The sequence below is a fragment of the Electrophorus electricus genome, chromosome 1 (genome assembly GCF_041902795.1).
Source record: "Electrophorus electricus isolate QZ-2024a chromosome 1, ASM4190279v1, whole genome shotgun sequence".
NCBI lineage: Eukaryota > Metazoa > Chordata > Actinopteri > Gymnotiformes > Gymnotidae > Electrophorus > Electrophorus electricus.
Window position 1 is genome coordinate 39,350,609 of NC_137497.1, and position 23,745 is coordinate 39,374,353.

At 40.7% G+C, this 23,745-nt stretch overlaps 3 protein-coding genes across 4 annotated transcripts in view; 2 read left to right on the forward strand and 1 right to left on the reverse strand.

The window, feature by feature from the left end:
- Positions 1–943: 943 nt before the first annotated feature.
- afp4 (antifreeze protein type IV) lies at positions 944–2,678 on the reverse strand. Its single transcript, XM_081695380.1, has 4 exons — positions 2,604–2,678; positions 2,264–2,333; positions 1,983–2,109; positions 944–1,287 (listed from the first exon to the last, which is right to left on the reverse strand). The coding sequence occupies exons 2-4, from the start codon at positions 2,307–2,309 to the stop codon at positions 1,068–1,070; spliced, it is 393 nt and encodes a 130-aa protein (XP_081551506.1). The 5' UTR covers positions 2,310–2,333; positions 2,604–2,678; the 3' UTR covers positions 944–1,067.
- Positions 2,679–4,666: 1,988 nt separating this feature from the next.
- Positions 4,667–9,557, forward strand: rbm8a (RNA binding motif protein 8A). Its single transcript, XM_027013600.3, has 6 exons — positions 4,667–4,778; positions 5,358–5,417; positions 5,506–5,583; positions 7,199–7,335; positions 7,965–8,101; positions 9,184–9,557. The coding sequence occupies exons 1-6, from the start codon at positions 4,712–4,714 to the stop codon at positions 9,227–9,229; spliced, it is 525 nt and encodes a 174-aa protein (XP_026869401.1). The 5' UTR covers positions 4,667–4,711; the 3' UTR covers positions 9,230–9,557.
- A 4,014-nt stretch (positions 9,558–13,571) lies between these two features.
- The window catches only part of otud7b (OTU deubiquitinase 7B), a 29,528-nt gene continuing 19,354 nt past the window's right edge, over positions 13,572–23,745 (forward strand). Inside the window, exon 1 of one of the 2 annotated variants that reach the window (XM_027013612.3) lies at positions 13,572–13,788. The gene's annotated coding sequence lies outside the window, so the exon portion shown is untranslated. The remainder of the gene's footprint in view (positions 13,789–23,745) is intronic. The other variant, XM_081719170.1, reaches the window with a different exon arrangement.

Below are 23,745 nucleotides of genomic sequence, written 5' to 3' on the forward strand. Positions count from 1 at the left end.
CATATCTAATTCTACATGAAGTGGAAATACTGAATAGCCGATATGCAGTCAGGAAAATGGCAGTGGTGAAGGGAAAGAAAAAAAGGGAAGTCTGGTACCAGCTGTCTTTGGCTCCGGCTGTCTCCTTTACCATCCAGCCTGGGCTGGGCCGAGAAGCAGTGCTGGATTGAGCATGTTAGTATGTAAGGGACAACGAAGCATGAAAGAAGTCCAGAGATAAGGTTTTTGGAAGCACTGTTTCTAAAATGGCCCTTATATAAGAGAGACGAAGGGTCCAGCCCCTGGGAACAGGAGCTGCTCCAGAAGGGGCAATGTTGGTGCTCCAGTTAAACAGACATGTATATGGTATTTAAGTGTCTGTGGACAGGGAATGTATCCAGCAAAGAGAAAGGGTCTTTCTCATATGTTCTGTGTGCTTATTCTAAATTGCCACACTTTAGTTAGAAAATACAGTTATGAGCATTTCTGTTTGAGCTTAAATTTAGAGGTGCATGTTGCTGCTGTTTATGTATAATAACTGTGATCAATTTTTCATATGAAAGTTTTTGGGCCACCCGTAATGGTAAAGTGATTCTTGAATTTGTCGTGAAATAAAAATTGCAAAGCTGTAAGAAATGTTTTCATTCTTGTTTGTTCAGGAGTTACTTCAGAATGTGCACAGTGGCCATTGCATTTTTGAGCTTGACTGGAATCCTATTAGAGGTTGTTACATTTTTGACCCTGACTGGAATCCTATTAGAGGTCGCCTTTATAGATGGTTAGAGCAGAGTTGCCTGGTAAGGTTTCAGTGTAGTTGGAGACAGTCTGTTCCTGATTAATATTGTGCTGAAGGGCACAGGAGGTTTACTAATGCCTAAAAAATTAATCTGCCTTATATTTGCCTATTTGAAAGTATTTTTCTGCAGATAGTTTTTTTTTTAATAAGAAAGAGAACACAAAACAATTGCCTTTTATCCCCTTTATTGTTTGACACAAACAAATGATGACGTTTTAAAGGGGTGTTGAAGAACAGAGATTTCCCCCTATCTCCATATGCTGGTTTTACAGCATCCTCTGGGAAATTCTTTTTACTGGTTGGGCAAGATGGCCTTGGTCTGATCAACCATGAACTTGAAAAGGTCTTCAACCTGGGACTGCACCAAGTCAGTGTAGGGGGCGATCTGAGCCTGCATGGAAGCAGCCAGGGGCTTGATTTGCTGCTCAATGTTGCCGGCAAGGGGCTTCAGCTTTTCCTGGAGCTTCTCCATCATGGGCTGCAGCTGGGCTCTGCTCTGCTCGATGTAATCCCTGAAGAAATGAGCACGGTGGTGATGAGCACAGAGTGCCCAAGTCTGAATTATACTGGACACTAATATATGCATTAGCTTCAGCTGAAAGGGACAACAGTGTTTTAAACGTTCACCATAACCACTATCTGAATAGTATGTTTCTTGATGGGTATATCTGAGGTTCTATTTACACTAGTGTACAAATTAAACAAATGTCTTAAAATCAACAAATAACATAAGAAAGTTTCCCTTCCCTTTGAAATTAAAATATTAGATTCAGTTTATTAAAGTTTTGAAAAAAATAAATATCCACAAGCTAGATTTTCTGGCCTACAGCTTCAGATTTATTATAAGGTATTATCTCTTGCAATTAATGGGAAATGTAAGAATGATTTCATATACTCGCAGGTAATGGAAACCTTATAAGACTTTTAAACCCCAGCCTCCAACTCCAACTGGCCTATCAGCACTGGGCTGGCATATTAGCCACAGGCTTCTCTGCACCACTTTGTCTTCACCCACTGACTGCAGCTCTTTATTAATAACTCCTATTCCTGATAATAAACTAATTTATTCATTCTAACTATATGTGCTAACCTTTTAAATCATTTTTTCCTATTTTTTGTGTTTTTGTTGGTTTCTTTGCAGATGTTATTTTTTTAAAAATTGCCCCATGTGATTAAAAAAAGGTCAGTGAAACGTCAGAAAACTCACTTTGCTTTGTCAGCCAGCTCAGGGCCTTCCACGGTTTTAAGGTTCTCAAAAAGGTCCTGGAAGTACTTGCCAAGCTTCTCCACTTCTGCAGATACATCCCTCTTGACCAGACTTGCAGATTCTGAGCCTGTTGTACAGGAAACAAAACACATAATTTAAACTTTGAAAGGACTCTCGAAATATTGGCCTATTTTATTGCTATATATGGAAAAATCTTATGTTAGAAGTCAAATTTTAGTTTCTGATAACCAAAATGAGGTGTTAAAATGATAATGTCTTACCAATGGCCAGCACAACAACAAAAGCAGCGATAAGAGCAAACTTCATGGTTGCAGACTGAGTAATGCTTGCCTGGGATTTAAACACAGATTTGCACAGATTTAAATAATTGCCCAGATCTCCTTGTTGTTTAGAACCAGAGCTTTTATCGTTTTCAATAAATACTTTCAAGGAAAAAGGTTTTTCATCTCTGTTTGATTTAATTTGGTTCGGTTTTGTTCAAAACCAGTGTTTGTCATCTAAAATAATTAATAATATGTAGGAAAACAAAAAATTAATTTCTCTTTTCTTAAGTAGAAGATCCCTTAAGCTTGACCACATGAATGGATCAAGAGGTCTTACCTTTACTCCTGGATGTCTAGGACCCGATGGTACATTCTCTTAGGAACTGGGTCTTTTATAATGCCTGGAATGAGGTGGATTCCACCAGTCAAAGGGTCAGCTGTGTTGGCTGAACCTTGAGGCTTTATCTGAACACACTGAAGTGATCAGCTCAAAGTTCACAGCTTGCTTTCTCTCCCTCTTTCTCTCTTCTTCTTTCTCTTTCTCTCTCTCCCTCTGCCTGCAGACTAGGTGCATTTTTATTTCATGTGATAACTTCAGGACCCTTAAATGATAACATTGCTTCCATGACTCAGCAGTAAAAAAATAAGAACTATCATATGTGAATAAAACATTACATTCCTGCCTAAGTTGTAATTTTATGATTAAACACAATGTCATATTGTAGAATCATTCTTATGGAAAATAAGATGGTTTATCATTTGGTCTAACTGCTGTCATGTACATTTTCATAGTATTCCATCTCTCCCTGAGATCTTTAGAAGCAAATTACCTTTACTGTTGTGACATATTAATTTTAGTATATGATATATGTTTAGTTATAGCATGGAGGAAATGGCTATTAGAAAGTGGATTACTTACAACTTAGGGTGCTAAACGATCATTATACATTTGCTGAAATGTATTTTATTAACTATAGTATGGTAACTTGAAATAATGTGAAATCAACAACTTATGTGGCATTAATTTTAGGAATGTATCATTTTCAGTACTTTTTGGTAGTGTTAAAGGTTACTGTTGTCTCTGATCCTTGGACAGCTAGAGCTGGATGCCTTCATCTTAAAAAAGAGAAAATATATCAAATTCACTTGTTTGCTTGTTTGTTTGTTTATTTACCAATACTGCTTGGTAACTAACTACAATTACAATTAATGATGTTTTCCAATACAGTTAAAGTTGTATAAATGTTCTTTTCCTATGAAAGAATAAGTTAGGTTAAATGCATTAGGCTACTTATATATTTAACTTAATAAAGTTAAGTCTATTAAGTTACTGTAGTCTATTACTTAATATAGCTTATCTGTGATTGTGTGGAATCTTGTTGACATGTTTCTGCATTTAAAACTGAAATCCAATACACTGTGACTACACAAGAGTTACATGTAAGTTGAATGTTCATTAGGGCAAAGTCTGGACTAAAGCACTCAGCCAACTCAACTCATTATATCACCCACTGATTGGATTTATCTAAGGTATCCAGGGGTGATGTGTGATGATAAACATTCTGTTGAAGTTCATTTTAATCCACTTAGGTTAAAGGCTTGTGACTGCTAATGGTTGTCTTCTCCCTTCTTTCCTTGAAGATAGCATTCTGAGTGATGATTGGCCTCTCTTGCATAACATATTTTTGTGGTCTATTATCTTATATTTCTTTTTATATATTTTTTTTTATGTTAACCTTTCTCCATTAAAGCATTAGCTAATATTTATTCAGTCTAGACCAGTGAGTTAAAGAAGGTTTTTCTATGACACACACACACACACTCATTAAACCTGGTGTCTATTGTCTGAGTGGAGCGCAAAATGTCGTGTGAATCAGCAGGTTTTAGTAAATGTCAGTGTTGTTCTAATGTCAGTCCACCTGATCCACATACACGTGCGCTCACACATACACATTCTGTAAATCTTGCTTTTTTGGGAGGATTGGTACCATCACCTGTGAGCTGTATTACAGCAGGGTGCTTATTTAGAAAAACAAAACAAAACAAATCCCCAAACTTTTGGGTCATGTGACCAGCCAGCAAGTCATTATGATGAATTTAAAACATGAAGATGAATCATTTTTTCTGAACTAAGAAAACAAGGGATATATTAATGAGAAGCCAAATATTTGATGTTCACAAATATATAATTCGCAATTCCGCTAACTATAGACTAAAAATTATTTAAATATTTAGTGAAAACTAAGTGTTCAGCAGATTCAGAATCATGATACTAAAGGGTAGCACACGGTGTTCTTCCCCATAAATCACGTTATTGAACTGTGATTTAAACGGTAGGTGGCGGTGTTTGCGCTTTCTTTTCTTTTTCTTGCTTTTTCCCCTCAACTTTACAAGAAAGAAACGAAGACATGCGCATGCTCCAGTCTATCCCCACAACCAGACATCATGGCGGACGTCCTAGATCTTCATGAAGCAGGAGGCGAGGACTTTCCTATGGACGAGGACGGTGATGGTACGAATTCAGCAAATGATTTGGGGTTAATTTTATGTGACTTTATCGTACTGAGTAGTTGGTCGCATTTATTAGCATTTCGGTGTTCCGGATGAACGAATGTTTCGCCTGGGGCCTTGTCCGTTGGTCTCAGTCAGCTAGCCAACATGCTAGCTAGTTCAAACATCCTCGCGAGCTAGCTAACCTAGCTGTTTGCTAAGTGGAAGTTGAGTTGCTGACGTGTTAGCCGAGTAGCTAATTGGCAAAAGATAGTGCTTCGCTAATCTAACACGCATGTACTAGATTAAGTCGGCAAAACATTAGTCATTTGTTTGTAGAGAGCTCCGATTTGTGATTCCCGTCGACTTGGCATGCTCTTGGTAGCTGATAGTTTCACCACTTTCCGAATCATAGCCGTTAGCTAACTAGCTACCGTGGTAGATGATCAGCCAATGCATTTAGTTTTAGTTAAGCTAACTAGCTAACAGCCTCACATCGTTTTTCAATCACAAACAATTACAAGAGAGTAAAATAACGTTCTCTACTAGGTCTTTGAATTCCAGCAAAACAGGTTTATTCATCATGGATATTCTGTTACAGAGAGTATTCACAAACTAAAGGAAAAAGCCAAGAAGAGAAAGGGTCGCGGCTTTGGGTCTGGTAAGCTGTTTTGATTTGCTATAAAATAGCCCCGCCTTTTGCTTATGCATGTACATTATGAAATCGTGTTTTAATAATTTGCTCCCAGATGAAGGTGCAAGGTCTAGAGTGAGGGAAGACTACGACACAGTAGAGCAGGATGGCGATGAACCTGGACCACAGAGATGTGAGTTATTGCTATTGTTTTTGAAATGTGTACTGCACAGCCTAGATGCATTGCAGTAGAACTTATACAAACCGTGGGGTGTGTTAAATGGTTTCCTGTTTTTATATCCAGAGTGACCTAAAACATCGCACTTTAACGAAATGGTTTCTCATCTTCAAATGTTAATGTTACAAACAGCACTTGAAGTGGGGCACGTTTCACGAGTGTGAAAGTACGTTGAGGTTGTGGTAGAAAATAATGGATATCATTTTGTATAGCTTAATCAAACATGGCAAAAGCATTTATGGTCATATTAACCCCATCAGCTACAACATGGATGTCAAACTCAGGCCCGCGGGCCAAATCTGGCCCGCAGTGTAATTATATTTGGTCCACGAGAAAATACCAAATGTCTACTAGAGCTGGCCTGCTGGTAGACAGTGCATGCACCGCTAAAATTACAAATCCCAGAATGCTCTGTTGGTGCATTGGCGAATCAGTCAGGACCCACAAGCATTCCCTCCTCTGTTAATATTCATTAGTGACCTCATGCTACCAGCTGCACAACCTGCAGCTTCAGGGGCGTGGCCATGTCATCACAGACATGTACGCTGCTGTGAGGGCTTTTAAAATGAAATTGTGTCTGTGGGAGACTCAGATGCTGCAAGGAAACCTGGGCCATTTTCCTAGCTGCCAAACCATAAAAATGCAGATCTCTACTGCCATGTTCCCAAATGCAGTTTGCTGAAAAACTCAGCATACTCATTGCAGAGTCTACCTGGCGATTTGTCGACTTGGATGCCCAGAAATGTAGGTTTAAACTGCTTAGTAATCAGTTTGCAGTTGATGCAGAAAGCGCACCAACTAAGCTCCAAATTGAGCTTATTGATCTCCAGTGTATTGACACGCTAAAGTCAAAGCATGACGCTGTGGTTGCTCCACGGCTTCCACATTACACACTGCCCCAGCTCTGTGCCCAAGCTGCTCAAATGCTCTCCATGTTTGGCAGCACATGTGTGAGCAACTATTCTCCTTAATGAAGATGGAACGCATGAGTCGTCTGACTGATGAACACCTTCACTCAGTCCTGAGGATTTCCTCAGCTCAGAGCCTGACCCCAAACATTGATGAACTAGCATCCAAGAAGAGATGCCAGGTATCTGGCTTGGACCAGTGTGCATCAGAGTAAATCAGAGTCTAGCAAACTGTGCTTGAATTAATGTTTTCTTGCACTTTTCCTTGCTACTGCAAGGCGTGATTTGAATGGTTTTATTTTCACTGAAGGATTGAAAGATGTCTTATTTGACATTTGATTTCACATATTTATAGTATTAAACTTTGTTTGTCCCAGATTCAGTGTATAAGCAAAACCTAAGTTTGTTTCCATATGAAAAGGTTCATCGTTATATCTGATGAGAAGGAAAAACTTCCTCAATTGTAGACGTTTTTTCAATAAATATCAAAGTTGGCCTGCGTCTTTGTCCAAGTTTTTAATTTTGGCCTACTGTGTATTTGAGTTTGACACCCCTGAGCTAGAATGTGGGATGCTGTTGTCATTCATGTCAGTTCCTCTCACACACTAACTGCTGAATAAGTACCTGTCTTTAATGAACTGCGGGCCTTTCTGTGTTTACAGCTGTGGAGGGATGGATCCTCTTTGTTACTGGGGTTCATGAGGAGGCAACAGAAGAAGACATCCACGACAAATTCGCGGAGTATGGCGAGATCAAGAACCTGCACCTCAACTTGGACAGAAGGACAGGTTACCTCAAGGCAAGTCTAATTCAGCCCACCTTTGTTCGTGTTTTTGCAGTCTTTGTTATAGAATTTATATTTCTAGACCACAAAGCTTTGTAACCACCTGTTGGACCTAGGTTCAATTCAGTGTTGATGACTGTGTAGAGAATAGTGCTCTTTGTGCTCTCTTTCAAAGTCTGTAGTACTGTTCTAATTTTTTATGGGTGTGTGGTGGTTGGTGAGGTTTTTTTTGTTGTTGTTTTGTTTTGTTTTTATTATTAAATTGCATGGAATCTGTAGTAAATTTGATATTTATATTACTCCAGTCATAGTATTTTTCCCTATAGTCACTAATCTCCTTAACTGATGAGAATTTACATTTTGGGATGGCTTTTTTTCTGAGTGCCCACTGGGGGGCAGTATCTTACAAGTTGTCAGGAAGGGGTAAAATGAGAGATGTTGATTGCCTCCAACTGTTTCTGGTGGTGCCTTGTTGGTTCTGCACTATTTCCGTACTTCACTCTCAGTGAATCATACTCTATACACTGTCCGCTTCAGAGATGCTTTAGACAAAAGCAGTATGTCTAAACACTATAGGAATTGTGTCGATCCAGTTGTTTTGGGGTTTTTTTAACTTTGTTTCTTTATATCCTTGTTTTTTATAGGGCTATGCATTGGTGGAATATGAAACCTACAAAGAGGCACAGGCAGCCATGGAGGGGCTGAACGGTCAAGACCTCATGGGTCAAACGATCAGCGTTGACTGGGGCTTTGTTAGGGGGCCACCCAAGAGCAAGAGGAGGTGAGGCTGGCTAGTTGAGCTAGTCTGTGAAGTAGGGTATTGCTAAGACTGTTATGGGAGGTTTGCTATAGATTTGTGTATTTGGGCTTGACAACCAAGAAATCAAGACTGCAGCATTTTTTATTCAATACTTGTTTATTGATCCAAAAAGTGTTACTAATCTGCCTTTTTTTTTTTTTGGAATGCAGCTTTATTTTTAAGATTTACATTAATAGTAGTGTTTGAAATTTTGTAAGCATCAGCTGCTCTTTTAGCTAGTTGGCCACAACAATATTTATATTATATTGTGGTATGGCCTAGCTAAACTGAACCCTCTCCCTCCTTTGGGATGCAGTGCTCACTGCTAATCTAGGCATCTGCTATGCTACTCGAGGCACGGCAGTAGGTGTTGTCCTCCCAAGTGTTTTAAGATGTTGGATGGCTGATCATGTGCAAAGTTTCTGTGGCTTTACATGCATTAGGGAAGCATGTGCTAGCCTTTACCCTCAATTATCAGTTTCTTAATATAGCTTTACAAATGTTTATAATATACATGTTTAGTTGGTTCCAGACTGTCAGTAGTTGGCTCAATGCATTCTCTTTTTTAAGTACAGTTGTTTGCGGTATTGACTATTTTACTATTCATGTGAGAAACATGAATGAATGATAACAACAAACACAAGTAATCTTTGATATTTTAAAACCTTGGTTCTAATTCAGAGTAGTATCGTTTTTTGGGTGCCTTAGTCGTGTGTGTGTGTGTGTGTGTGTGTGTGTGTGTGTGTGTGTGTGTGTGTGTGTGTGTGTGTGTGTGTGTGTGTGTGTGTGTGTGTGTGTGTGTGTGTGTGTGTGTGTGTGTGAAACAAACCTGATCTTGCAGGCCATACATGGCTGCTATTCACTCAATAGTTTTGAATTAATTTTGTATACTTACAAAAAAAAATAAATATGCACCGCATGTTATAATAAATGGAAAAACAATCTCATAATTTATATTAAGTAAAAACTTTGGATTTCTTTGGATATATTGTTTGTGTTTGTATAGATAGATGTTTGTGTTTGTATTTGATGCATCAAATACTGTTTGTTTTTCTCCTCCCTAGGGGTGGAAGGAGGCGTAGCAGAAGCCCAGACCGAAGACGTCGCTGATTCCCTAAGAGCTATCACTGGCAATGTGCCAGCCTGTGCCGCTCTAAAGGGTTTTTTAGTTTTTAGTGCTTTTTTTGTTCTCCTGCTGTCTGCATAGTTTCAAGTGTAGTGGAATAATTTCTCAAATGGAGGACTTGTAATGCATCAGCATTTGCTGTATTAAATTGCATTGTATAGTGTTGGATTTTTGGTTTTACTTAAACTTTTTTTTTGTATAAAATTAAGCAAATCTGGTCCTTTTTAAAACCAATTTAAGTTTAACATGAAACTCTGTGTAACACACTTGTATTGGCTTGTACACTTCCAATAAATTTTGTTTTGGGCCTTTGTTTGTGTTTTGTGTCGATCTCTTGAATTTGTTGTTTCATGTAAAATGATTAATTTGGAAAAACTAATCTTACAACCTGAATATATTCAATGCATTATGCTATGGTTGTGATGGTCATATAGTTTCTTTGCTGTTACTGGTCTTGTATGAAATAAATGTAATTAAATAGCAACTTGAATGAAATGTATTATTAAAAATTCTTTCCCTTAGCCTTCTATCTTAAATTTAAGAAATCCAAATTTTCCTGTTTTGAGTTGTTTCTCCCACAGTATAGTGCCCTATACCTGTGCCTGTGGCAGTGGAGAGGGTGGGGCTTGACAGAAGGGCAGAAACTACCCATGGGAGCTTCTATGCCCTTACATTTACATTTTCTGCGTTTAGCAGACACTCCTCCATAGTGATTTCTGAAAGTGCTTTGTTGTATAATGTATCCTAGCCAGGACAGTAGGTTAGTGTTCTTGATACCATTGAACTAGAATGCAGTTGAAATATAGGGATCAATACTGGTACCTAGAAGTGTGAACAAATAAGCTATATCAGATGACAAGTGCAATGTCAAACTATACATACTAGAGTTTGGGTTGTCCAACAGGTTCAGTATCAATAGTCATTTTAAATATTCTACAAATGGCTTTTATAGAGATGTCTTCCCAGCAATGGAGTAAGACTGTGCAGACCAACTTAGTACAGCACAGCATTAACACTAGTGACAGTGCACCAATTTGTCTTGTCCCCACTGACTTCTGTTGGCTAAACAAGAGACCAAATAGCAGAAGGTGAGGGAGATGATGGCCAGGGGAGTGACTGAGCCAACAAATATACCCTGTACAGCACAAATGGTCCTGGCAAAGGAAAAGGATAATAGCTAACACCACTGCGTGTACTCTGGGCAGTTCAGTGCTGTCACAAAGCCCACTTGTACCCACTCCCAAGCATCGATAATAATTTAGATCATCTCCCCAGCTTAGTGTGGTTTAGCTCACTAGATCTGTATTGTTAAGTGGCACTCACCCCAGATGGCAAAGATACGATGGTGTTCAAGCTAAGCACTGTGTTGTGGCAAAACATAGTGATGTCCTTCAGGCTTTGTAATGGCCTAGCCACATTTGAGTGCTTGATGACGTGAATGCTCATTGTTGTGCTCAAAGAATCTGTGTATTGTCTGCCTGGCTGATATACTGGTCCACACACCCAGCTTTGACAACGCACTTGCTAGCCTGAAGCAGGTATTCCAGACTATCAAGATAGCAAACCTACAGCGGCATCCAAAGACACGCAATCTTTTTCGCTGGGACTTGAGCATCCTGGGTCATGTTGTGAGTGGAGCCAGAGTGGAATGATGGATGCAGTGCAGTGGTGGCCAATGCTGTGGAGCATAGGTGAGCTGTGGGACTTTTTGTGATTATATTTGTACTACTATTGCTTTGTGCACAGTTTGCTGATCTAGCCACACTGCTACACCAAGTCACGGTGAAGGGGGCTATGTTCCAGTGGGATGAGGAGGCTGAGTGTGTGGTCAGTGCTCTCTATTCTCATCTATGTGAGGCACCGGTGTTTGTGTTTCCCAGGGCAGATGGTGAATTCATCATGAACCCAGACGCGAGTGACAAGGGCAGTGGTGTCGTCCTTTCACAGGTGAAGAACAGGGCTCGGAGGGTCGTCGCCTACCACAGTTAATGCTTGAGCAGGCCAGAGCAGCAATGAACAGAGCTGTTGGCTGTCGTGTCAGGGCTAGGCCAGATACCCTTACCTCTTTGGCATCCCCCTCAACCTGAGAACCGTATGCCCTTCATGACTTGGCACCTGCAGTTCAGAGAGCATAATGGCCAGTTCATGTGGTGGATCATAGTACCTCTTCAACATGAAACACCATGCATCTTACTTCTTGTAGAATCTTGGTGCCATGTGTACCCAGAAAGCTGGCCAAGAGGAATGCTGCTGCTGTCATCACTCCAACTAACACTGGAATTGATTCTGGAAAAAGGAAGAGGTTGCAAAGCTCTTCTGGGCAGGAGGATGGCTCTAGACGAAAGCCAGTCTGGGCAGATGAGATGCTGCTTAGTCCCATCGCTAAGGCACTTCATGCTGGCTGGGATAGCTTCCGGGTGCACCACGAACTGTGGAAGATACTAGTGCCTGGGCAGCATGTAAGGAAACATTCTGATGAAAACTGCGTTGACTGAGTTGGTGTGGGGCACTTTGTCATGGCAAAAACACTGAAGCGGCTAGGCAGTGGTTCTACTGGCCAGGCTGTTGCCTGGATGTACAACTATATATGTAATCCTGCAACCAGTACATGGCAAGAAAGGGCTGCCATAGAAGTTCCATGCCTTGCTTCAATCTCTCTGCTCTTGTGCCTGTGGAACGACTATGTTCTTGTGGCCATGGATTATTACACCAAGTGGTCTGAGGCATGTGCAGTCCCTGACCAAAACAGGTCACAATAGAGGCTAGGGGAGGAGTTCTGCCAGTTTGGGGTGCCAGAGGAGCTCCACAGCGACCAGTGGCATAACTTACAGTCGTCAGTCATGTCTGGGGTGTGTAACTGGCTGGGTATCTGGAAGACTTGAACCATGCCACTCCACCTTCTGAGTAATGGCTTGGTTGAGCAATTCAAGCACCCACCACTCAGCTTCATAGAAGCCACCGGGGTAAAGCCAGTGTTTGCCAGAAATGAGCCTCCAACAAAAAAAACCAGGGACAGCCACTGCCAGGGGGACACACTACCCCAAGTTGCAGTCACTATGGGATGGTCTCTGCATTGTGGTGGAGCTCTTAGGCAAGGTGGTATATCAAGACATATTGAGTTCTGGTGGGGCGTTGGTCTGTTGTGGTCCGCAGGGACTGAACCACCCCATACCAGCCCCGTTGCTGAGGAGCAGACTCCCCATATTTTTCCTTATGTCTATCAAGGATCATGTCCATCAAGGATCTCAGGCTGTGGGCCTATGGCCAGGCAGAGAGGTGCATGGTGAGGATTTATAGTATGCCATGTGCCTATACGCTTGCCTTGATTAGTTAATTAATGTATAGTTCAAATAATATAGCTGTGTTTGGTCTCATTTTAGTTAAATCATGACCTTGAGCATGAGTAATGTTGAAAAAGTGCTGTACCGTCACTGAAGTGTGTTTTTTTCTGTTAATTTTCCCTAGTTTTCTAGTAATAAAAGAGCATTTCATTGGAATCAAACATGGCATTTTCTGGTTATTCTTCTCTGCTGGACTGTTTTATAGATTAGGAATATTAAAAGGGAGCATTTATTTCGTGCATTTGTAAAAAACAAAACAAAACAAAACAACAACAAAAAAAAAAACAAAAAACAAATCACAGTATTTGTGTGCGGGAAGGACATACTAATGTAAATCAGAAAAACCCTAAAACTTTAAAAAACCCGAACTGGATTACTATGATTAAAGAGATTGTTGTAGTTATTATGTTCTTAATCAGGATTAAATACCTAGCATTGATGAGTGACCTTTGTGTTTAAATTTGCTGAAGGGGACGCCTGACATCTTTCTTTTCTTACTAATCAATGTATTCCCCTCTAAACAGGGTGTATATCAGCAAATTCATAACAAATAAAGGAATTTCACATAGATCAGTGGTAATTGGAAAAAGGCTATAGTATTTTTTTTATTTCGGGAAGTATGCGTTTTTTTGTGTTGCCTTAGTATTGATGACAAAGTCTAATGTAATAGGACAACATACATCAGAATCCATGACATGTTCCAGTATCATCCTGAATGACGTCATGACGAAGTTGGTCTCCGAAAGACCAGAACTGTCACTCACAAAGCAAAGCTTATCAAGCATTGGTTCCTTAAATGAATGCCCGCCTATGCAAAATGTTATGACCCAATCAATACGACTCCACCGAGTTCTGTCTCTTTGCATTGGCCTCAAAAGCCCAACGAATATTGACTGTCTACAATCATTGGTTTAAGTTTGCGTGACTCAAACTCAGTCGTGTCTCTAATTGGCAGGTTACAGCTGCGCTCTCGGAGATGGGCGGATTTTTTGTAGCGCCTTGGTTGACATTGTTGTTGTGGGAGTAAGAATGTACTTTGTCGTCAAGTCAATATAGATGTAAAATTCAACAATAACTTTTGGATTGATGCAAAGGAGGGCAACAAGTTACTGACAACAGGTACGCTGCTGTGATAACATAAGTATAAACTGGAATGGGACGGTGAATAAGACATTCTACGAGGCCGCTTAGCTCAAGCCAAGGTAAGCAGACAACGGACACTGCTAGCTAACGGTTAGCTGTCCTAGGTAGCTTAGCTAGCTAGTCACTAAGCTGTTGAAACTGTTAGCTGGCCAAAGCAGACACTTGGGAACTAGCTGTTCCCGTAAGATATCAAAGTACCTGATACTTTCCAAGTTATTAAAACACTTGTTAGCGTAACGTTTTTTTTTTCTTCAATGGTAGGCTAAATAAGAAAATCGGATTTATTCACTTGCGTAGATTTTAGACATTTTAACTTACTAGCTGGCTAATCTCGTGCATAACGTTATAATTGTTTTAGAGTGCCAAGAATACAACATTAACCTAGCTAGGCTAGCAAATGCTGAAACTGGTTTTGTAGAGCCGCCGCGAATATTTCGCCTAAAATGAAATGTGGTCAGTGAGAAATTAGCTAGGGACTGATGAGCTGTGATCCTCCATATCTGCATCTAAGTTACAAGAAGCGTATTAGCTAAGATAGCTACACCCAGAAAGCTAGCTGGCTAAGAAAGTGGGCTCGGTTCTTGCAGTGCTAGGTTAGCTGTAAATATTTAAGGTTTGGTGTTTAGTTTGTTTAAAGAGACAGACTGTAAGTTATTTGACCAAAATGTCTAATTGTGACCTAAATAACCTACGTACACTACGACTTTTTGTACAAAATTATAGGTTTGTCATTAAAGGCACTTTAAAAGTTAAAGCTAACTTGGTGAGCTTGCAGATTTTAGTCGGGGTTTAAACCAGTAACACTATAGCAGGATCCGTTTGGTAGTAATAGACCATTCGGAACTCTGGGTGCTGCTGGCCGAGTTTCCGATGGCATGTATTAAGATCGTCCCATAGAGTTCGGAGTGAGGAGGTGCAATTTTAATCTGTAACAATATTGTGTATTATAGTGTTCATGTTAATTATGTCTTTACCACCCAATCTACCAAGTATCTTTAAAAAAATTGGTCATGCTCAGGCTAAAGCTCTTAAACAGTAGTAGAAGTAATAATAATAATTAATAATAATAATAGCAATATATTGTTGAGTTTGAGCCCCTCAGATACACCTCTGAAGGGTAAGAGTGGTTGATATTTTAATTTCCATACTTGCTGCAAATGAAGACTTCTTCACAATGTGGGCATACGGTTACACCAGTTCCTGAATTATTCAATCCTTTATTTACAAGCTCTTTTGTCATCATGTTGTTCAGAGTACGCAACCAACCCCAAACTTAAAAGTGGGGCTCGTAAATAAGGTATGTAGATTTTAAGCCTATAGACCTTGTTTTTCTTTCTTTGTGAGGGGCAAAACACATTGCTAATTGTGAAAATTGTGTGATTTCTTTACCTTTATTTAGGCTTACGCAGTCAATATTGTCATGTTTTGAAATGTGTTTAGTAGCTGTGCTATTGGATGTCACATCTTTGAGCCGTGTTGAATTAGAAAGGATTTCAAGCACTGGACCAGAAATGCACATGGGGAGAAAATTAGAGCAGGGTGGCTTGAATATCACCCTCACTTTGGAATAAATTCAACTAATGGCTGCTGAGCTGTTTTGTTGTTTTGCATTGTAGGAAACCCTCTGCTCATTTTTACAGTGCTTGCAGTAGGTACCTGCTAACATATAGCACATAGTTCTGTTTTTACCTATAGCCCAGTGCTGACGATACTTTCTGTTCTGTGATCCTGTGGTTACAAGCAAGCCAATAATACAATTTATATACATTGAAAAGGGAAATACTAGGCCTACATGGCATATAAGTACCTTTAAACATGCAGGGGTGGCATTTGTACCCTTCACCGATCACCATAAATCAGGTGTTCATATAAGTAATGAGTCACTGACAAGCATTTGTCAGCATAACTCTTGATGCGTCTGAAAGGTCATTCTGATTCCTGTTTAATTTTAAAAGTGGGCCGATTAAATATACTCCTGTCTTACTGGTTTTGTAGGCTGCAGGAAGAACCAGGGTACTGTGATGCTTTGACTCAGCTGAAACAAGCAGGAACACGCAGATCAATATAACACTTGTCACCTTGACAGGGCCTTGCCACCTCTGACCAGTAGCTGAGCTGATTCAGCATGAGTTGATGAACTCTGTTAGCCCTTGCCCATGCCACTGAGCAGGTATGAACATTTTAACATGCCACTCTGTCACTGGCTGCCACTAGGAACAGCTGTTGGGTGAGCGGCCTAGTGGGGCAGGAACCTCATATCACTTACAGGGCCAGGCCTTCTTGGAGCCATAATATTCCCTATGGATTTATCTGCCTCACAGTAGAGAATGTGATTAATACTGGATGAGATACCCCATACCCACTCCCCAGCAAATGGATCAGATCAGTAAGCAATCATACAGAAGGAAGCCGCTCAGATGGGCTTGTTTGATATAACAAGAAAAGTACCATCAATGATCATAAAGGATGTTTTCTGGCAATCATTTGCATACCCAGATGGATTTCACAGTAGCAAGTCTACCTCATTTTCAGAAGTGCTTATAAACTGTATTTCAAGTAAATTGCTTATTGCTAGCCCAATTGCTAGTAGGAATGCTTGAGTTTAGAGTTATTTTTAGTTTTATACATCAACTGGGTGCAGTGGCCCCCATATGTTAAAGTGAATCATTAGCCTACTTAAACAGCTTTCAGCACTCTGTCTGTTTAAAGTGAGATTGTGGCTCTGTGTTGTTTTTTTGTTTGTTTGTTTGTTTGTTTTTTTCTTTTTTTTAAAATGGCACTTGTTTAGGCTATTTACCTTCTTTGCTCAACAGAATTCCCACTCCTCCATTATGTTTGTGTTGCAGTGTGCATGTGTTACTTTCAGTCATATGTTTTTAGTGTTTATGGTGCAACCCACTGCAAAACACTGTAAACGTTCTCATGTGGCCTGGCTTTTAAAAAACCAATCATGGTTCTTCTGCATGCATACTGTGTGCTAAAATGCATTATTCAGGAGATGCTGATTAGCTGGGTCATGTATGATATGACTTGGAACTAAACGCAACTAGAAGATGCATCTCCTTCATGTTCGGAGATAACTGGTCAACATTGAATATTCTCAATAAGATATGATGCCATGAACTCTGGGTTGCGTAAAACTGTATGTTGGTAAGGTAGTTAAAGTCTGTAGGTGCGTTTAATAATGGTACTTTACTGCATGGCAAGTAGGCCTGCCTGTGTTTAGCTGTCCAGACATATAACTGATGTGTCTGGAGCGCTAACACAGATTGTTGTTGGGTAGAGGGGTGGAGGAGTGGGGTGCAGTGAAAGGGTGATCAGGGTCTAGTTTCAGCATGACTGCACATCCAGACATTGGCTAATAAAGCTATCTCCACCACAGTGCTCACAGCTAGATGGTGGCCTGGCAAATGATGACGCGAACTAGTGCCCATGGCTGGACTCATCAGCCCAAATAGTTCCACAACCTCGGGCTGCAGTCACACCTCCGTCTTTCTCCCTGACTCTCTCCTTTTCTAAAGTCTTAGCAATTAAAAACAAAAACAAAAGCAGCCTTAACATTTACTTGGACATATTTCACAATTATCCAAGTATTACACTGCTTAATTTAATTCAAAGCATCTTCGCCCCAGTCCTAGAGAGTCAGTATCGGAGTTTGGTGAATTCCCTACTCGGACACAGCATTAATCCCAGCAATTAACTGATTGGTTGAAGCGGGTGTATTTGAGCAGGGAAATCCTCAAACCATGCTGGACTTTAGCCCTCGTTGACTGGAGCTTTGCAGCCTTGCTCTGTGTTAAAATTAGGAGGCTCCCTGTGATTGTTGCTTGGAGAAAAATTAAACAGTGCAGAGCGTAAAGGTGGTGAAGCTTTGTCTTAAAACAGTTTATAGTGTTTATTGACAAGTCATCTGGGAATTTGACTGCTGAGAATTTTTGTTTTTATTTGTAATTTAAATTTGATTAAACTCAAGTAAGTGAGGTAATTTTGGTATTAACCCTTATCTTTTAAAACTGTAATTATGCATGTTGCAGTTGTTCCATGTTAACAGAAACAGGCTTAAAGGGAAACCATAGCAGACAGGCAATTGTTTACATAGTTAAGTTAACCCAGAAGACTAAAAAATCAACAGTTGGCCTATTCCACAAAGGGACCACAGTCCATGTTTGGGCCATGTTTTGTTTTATTTCTATTACATTTTGGGTTGTCTGTGACTTCATCACAAATCACACATATAAGATGTTAAAATCAACATAAAAAAGTAGCTGTAGTCTTTGCTTTATTAAACATGTGTTCCACATCTGAACTTTCATATAGCTGCTGGTGATAACTTTGACAGGCTTGGACTGTTTGAGTTTTTGCACTGCAAGGTACAAAGTTATGTTTGGGATTATATTCCAGGAGTTTGTTTTTATTCCATTGTTTGTGTTTGAGTGTGTGATCAGCATTCAAAGGACAACTTTGTTGTTGTCAAGGTTGTGTATTTCATCTTAATTATTATGATGTTGCAAGGTCAGCGATGTCCAAAATAAAATAACATAAAATAAGGTTAATTGAAAAGTCACCAAATGCAAATAATGTTGATTTATTTAATTATTTAGGCTAGCATCTGAAGAAAGACTTTTTGCCCAGAAGGGGAGGAGGGTTTGTCTTACTGCAGTGCACAATTTTAATACATTGAATGTTTTGGATAGCATTTAAAATTGATTAAGAACAGTTTGTTTGGCACTGCTATTGGGGTCAATAAGGCTGAATTGGTAGAGCATGTAACTGAGACGTTGAATGAATTACAAGTCTTAAAGGCTACCTATACCACCGGTCCCTGTGTGAAAGTATGTCGATCACAGGACCCTTTCCACATTTCCTTGGCCCCATGTCTGCACACACAGAGCAGCTGTAATCCAGTTCCCCTGTAGCTGAAGAGCCTAGGATGGCATCACAGGAGTCAGCGTAAAGCTGCCTTCTCCACCGGCTTCAGGGCCGCACGTGGGGACTCGTGAGCAACAATGGCCCCTAGCCTCTAGCTCTCACTTACTTCCTCCCCTGCTGTAGTGGCCCAAGGTGCCTGCTTCTGTCTGTTGCGTTGCATTCCTTAGCTGCTGCTCTGTGGTCATGTCTGCAGACAAGCTCTCTCTCATTGGGTTTGTTTACATGGAGGGTGTGTTTGGGTCAAAGAAAAAAGCAGTCTGTCGTAATACTATCAAGTATATTCTCAACTAGTTTGGCAGGCTTTTTTTGTATTGAGTTTTATTATGTATTGTGTAAGCCTGGGCTTGTTTTGTCCAACGGAAAGCAGCAAAAATCTCATAAAATGTCAAATACTGTTGATCTACTCCCTGCCACTGCCTTAAATGTGACTTTTATAACTAGCAGCCTGTTAAATTGGCATGAGGCTGGAGTGGCATATTCGTAGATGTCCCACAGCTGTAGCCTGTGGAGGCAGGCATAGCAGTTTACTCAGTTCTGACTTCCTCTCTTAGAAACCACCGAGCTGTGCACAAGCTCCGGCCAAAAGTCCTGAAAGCTTGCGTTAAAGATAGACCTTATGTATTTTTCACTTCTATGTATCAGCATTCATCCCTGTGTTCTACAGTATTCTAGTTCATTGGTATGTTTAATTCTAACCTACTGTACTTGGATATATTCTATGAGTAAATGACAAAGCACTTTTGTAAGTCGCTCTGGATAAGAGCGTCTGCTAAATGCCATAAATGTAAATGTGTTATCAGAGTACGCACATCAGTTGGTTTAGATTACATGTGTCCACCATTTAAGTATTCTGAAAAACACACTGGGCAAGAAAATTCATGGTGAATATATTGTAGAATATATTGTAAGCTATAGCCTAGGGAAAGCCCACTCAATGTTAAAGTAGGGGCAGTCAAAGAGATTTGTTCTTGCTTTGCTTCACCAGGGAGGGTGTGATTGTCCTTTAGTTTTGATTACAGGAGATGTTTGGGGTATGTGAGCCTAACATTTTACTTCTTAGGAAGGCAATGTGTCATTGAAAATGCTGATTTCACACAGATTATCTGCAGAAGTACCAGTCTAACCTAGCTGTTTCCCCAGCACTCTTAAACAACTCAGAGGTCACTGCTTTACAAACTTTGTGGACCATGGCTTGTATATCTTCCAGTTAATATAAGTTGCATACAGGTTATACATAACTTATTGTTGACCAAGCTCTATGACAGTGTTGACCTTTTCCCGCTGTTGGTGAATTCTTTTCTCTCAGTATGAGTGACTGATTTTATCATTTAAAAAAGCATTTAAAAAAATCCTTCATAGTCTGCCTCACCAGGATATGAGTCATTGCGGAGAGGCTGATGTACAGTACAGGGGGAAGCCCAGTTCATGTGCTCAGGTTGATTTGACGTCTTAACACATTGCGTCTCGTTTGGGTTGGCGCAGCTTCCCCATAACTGTGAAAACCATGGCACATTGTTTGCGCGGGTAAATGAAAGCAAAACTGCCGCTATGTCTGTGGAGTTGCTGCACAACAGTTCCCCAAGCAAGGGTATTTCTGGGGTTCTACAAATGAACATTTGAAAAGTATCCTGCCTCACACATCACCGGCCAAGAACTGTGCCAAGTGTTAGTGTGATCATAACTATTATCTTTTGAACATTTTCCTTTGTGGAGGTTTCATGTTTTGTGGTATTTAAGGTATACATAGTTTATTTAGATGTGTTTAATATGGTTTATGATAGACGTTTGTGCTTTATGTGACGGTATGGGCAGATGAAGAGAACAAAACCTTTTCACGATATGTCTGATTTACTGTACCTGTTCAGAACTCGACAAACACTGTTTCAGGGGCTGTTGCTGAGTAGGCCAGGGTGAAGGCCACACAGGGATACAAATATTGCCTGTTGTTTCTCTTTACAGTGGTTCAGGCATAGCAGAACCCACAGCAATCTTCAGCCTGCATGCTATACCTATGAACTAATTTTCTTATTGTGTGTATGTATAGTCCTTTTGATTGTCAAGCTCACGGGTCAGCAGGTGATGTTTTTTCTCGGTCAGATTTCGCCAGTTGTCATGTTATTCTGTGGTGTTCAAAGAAGGGAATTTTCAGGTTGTCTGTTTCTCAACTTTTAGCCTTTTCACTTGTCTCCCTTTTTAGACTTTGCTTTGCAACTTGCTATTTTCAGGCCCTGATTATATGTTGCTGTTTTTGGCTGTTGACTAGACTTTTCTAAACTTGGTGCAATGCTAAGAGCTTGAACATGGTGCTCAGAACTTGTGCCTTGTTTAAAAGAAAAGCTTTGCAAAGTGCTAGCTTTGATATCGCGTGATAAACAGCATTGCTATATTGCTAATACGTTAGTTTCAAAAAATCAAATCAATATAAATAAATTTAGTGCTTTTTACAACTGGTGTTGTCACAAAGCAGCTTTACAAATGTCCCATTCCAAGCCCCCAGTGAGCAAGCCAAGGATGACCGTGGCAAGGAAAAACTCCCTAGAGCATGAAGAAACCTTGAGATGAACCAAGACTCAAAAGGGGGGGGGGGGGCATCCTCCTCTGGCTGACAACGGTCACCTAAATAACAACAATTTAAAAGAGATAAATAATAACAAAGTGAAATGAGCAATTAATGACTAGTCCAATTTTCTAGAGCTCCTAGTCTTGTCCCGAAGGTGTGCATGTGAACAAAACCCATCCTGCAAGAGACTGTTCATTAAGGGCAATGGAAAAGTAGTTGGCTGGTGTGAAGGTGTGGTGGGCTACAGCAGGGGACATCAGGGGTGGTGGGAGTAGCCATGGCAGCTGAGATGGGTTGAGGCTGAGACATCAGGGGTAGGTTTACTTTGGCAGAAAGAGAGAATGGCTTATTAAGCATGTCCAGGTACAAGGGTGTGTAAATTGGGGAACTATAATGTGCAAAGATGGACTCCAGCAGATCTAGCTATGGCAGCACACTAAAAAGAATAGAGCCAGAAGGAAACACAGGCACAAGGGCACCCTGAAACATCAGCACTCTGCCGCTCTGTGAACACACTTGAGTGACAAAAGTGAGGTGAAGTGACGGCATCATAACATCCCAATTTACCATAACTCTCAATGGCCATGGACGCCCAGATCTACCTTTACCTAGGATGGGAAGTAGTTAATAAAATGCCTGATTGTACAGCTAGGTTTTCAGTCTAGCCTTAAATATTGAGACTGAGTCTTGAAAATTTACAAGAGGGTTATTGCATAGTGTGGGAGCTTTATAGGAAAAGGCTCTGCCTCCTGCAGGAGATTTTCTTTTTCTTGGTACTAGTAAAGAGCCTGCAGCTTTTGATCTAAGCAGACATGGTGGATCGTAATGCACTAGGAGTTCTTTAAGGTACTGTGGTGTGCTTTGTTGGTCGTTAGAACTATTTTATAATCAGTACATTTTTCTAAGGGCCAGTGTGAAGTAGCTAAGATAGGAGTGATGTGATCAAATTTTCTAGTTCTAGTAAGAACTCTGGCTGCTGCATTTTGAACTAGCTGGAGCTAGGTACAACCAGATAGTGAGGCATTAGAGTAGTCCAAACTTGATTTCATTTGCCATTATCATCAGTGCTAAATCAAATCCATTGGCTTCCATTACCTGTTAGCTAGGTATTTTTCAAACAGGCTTGGGGTATTTGTTACAGGCTCTAAACACATAAAGTGGATCTCTTTACTTGTACCCTCTGAATACACTTTGTGCCACTGACAATGAGCTGGTCCAGTGCACTGTAAGCGTGCGTACATAAGGATTAATAAACAACCCTGATCTTAGATAACAATGGCTTTATTATGTATTCCTCCTGCTTATGACCTCACCACAGTGGCAAGCATTCTGCGGTGTGGACTCTATGTGCTATGATAAATTCACCACCCTTGCACATTCACTCTTGAGCCTCGAGAGAAGAGAGTAGAATTTTTGCGGCATGACTGTTATGCTGGGATTGTGGCACGTGTGTGTCTGTACGTGCGCGTGTTGGGTCAAATACACACGCGGCACATTCTGGAAACGAATCAAACATCAGTTTGGAACGCTCAGGGCCATGACCTCCCAAGTCCCATATTCCTGCACGCAGCGCATCCCAGCACACTGCGTAGATCCTAGACCGACAGCATGTCCGGGCCTGGTACTCCAGACCTGCTGAATGACATGGGTCCCATCTGGTCACGGTGGCAGCTAGAAGAAAACGGGAATGTGGTACGGCAGGCTGAGAGGTGAGACGCCAACAGTCCAGCCACTGCTGTGTCACATCACTCTGTATGGAAGGGTGGGCGTGAGTGCCTCATTACTAAAAAAGAGGAAGAATGCATGATTTGGGGGGGAACCCTGCTATCTAGTTTATTAAAATAGAGAAATTCAAATTCTGACTTAAGTTCCTCATCTTGTCTGTAAGAGGGTTTTATCTTCAGCTGATTTAAGGCAGCAGGGAATTGCCAACCAAATTAACTGAATCGATCGACACCTTCACAAGAGCCATAACTGCAGAAATGCCCTAACTGCTTTAACATACTTACTTAACTGCAAGGAAATAAAATTGCCTCGAAGGGGTAATCAGTTAGTGCCTCTAGAGTAATGACTTTTTGTAGAGGATCAGACTTAAGGCAGAAGTGCAGAAATTCTGCACTTTGACCTCTTTCTTTGGGTTGTGTGGCGAGGAAGTCCCTCCTCCAGGGAGCTGCCCGTGGTGCTGATGTTAACCTTACCATATGCACATTGCACTAGTGCCTGTACATTCAAGTACTTTTAAAAAAACAAAAAAAGCAAGCCATCAAAGGGCCAGTTGGTTTGTACCGCGCACCGACCACTGCATGGCTGCAGCCCTGTCCCACAGGCGTGGGAGCTGGTGGGAACTGGGCTAAGAGCTTCACTCGCGCTGCACCCGCGGTTGCAGCCAAGTCTCCTGCCAGTCATAGCGGCGAGGTTATTTAATAATCCTAATAGACTGATGACTAAACTGATTAGTCTGTTGGCCAGCACTCAGCAGTTTGCAACAGTCTCCACACCGTTAGTGTGATTCAGCTCGGAACAGTCT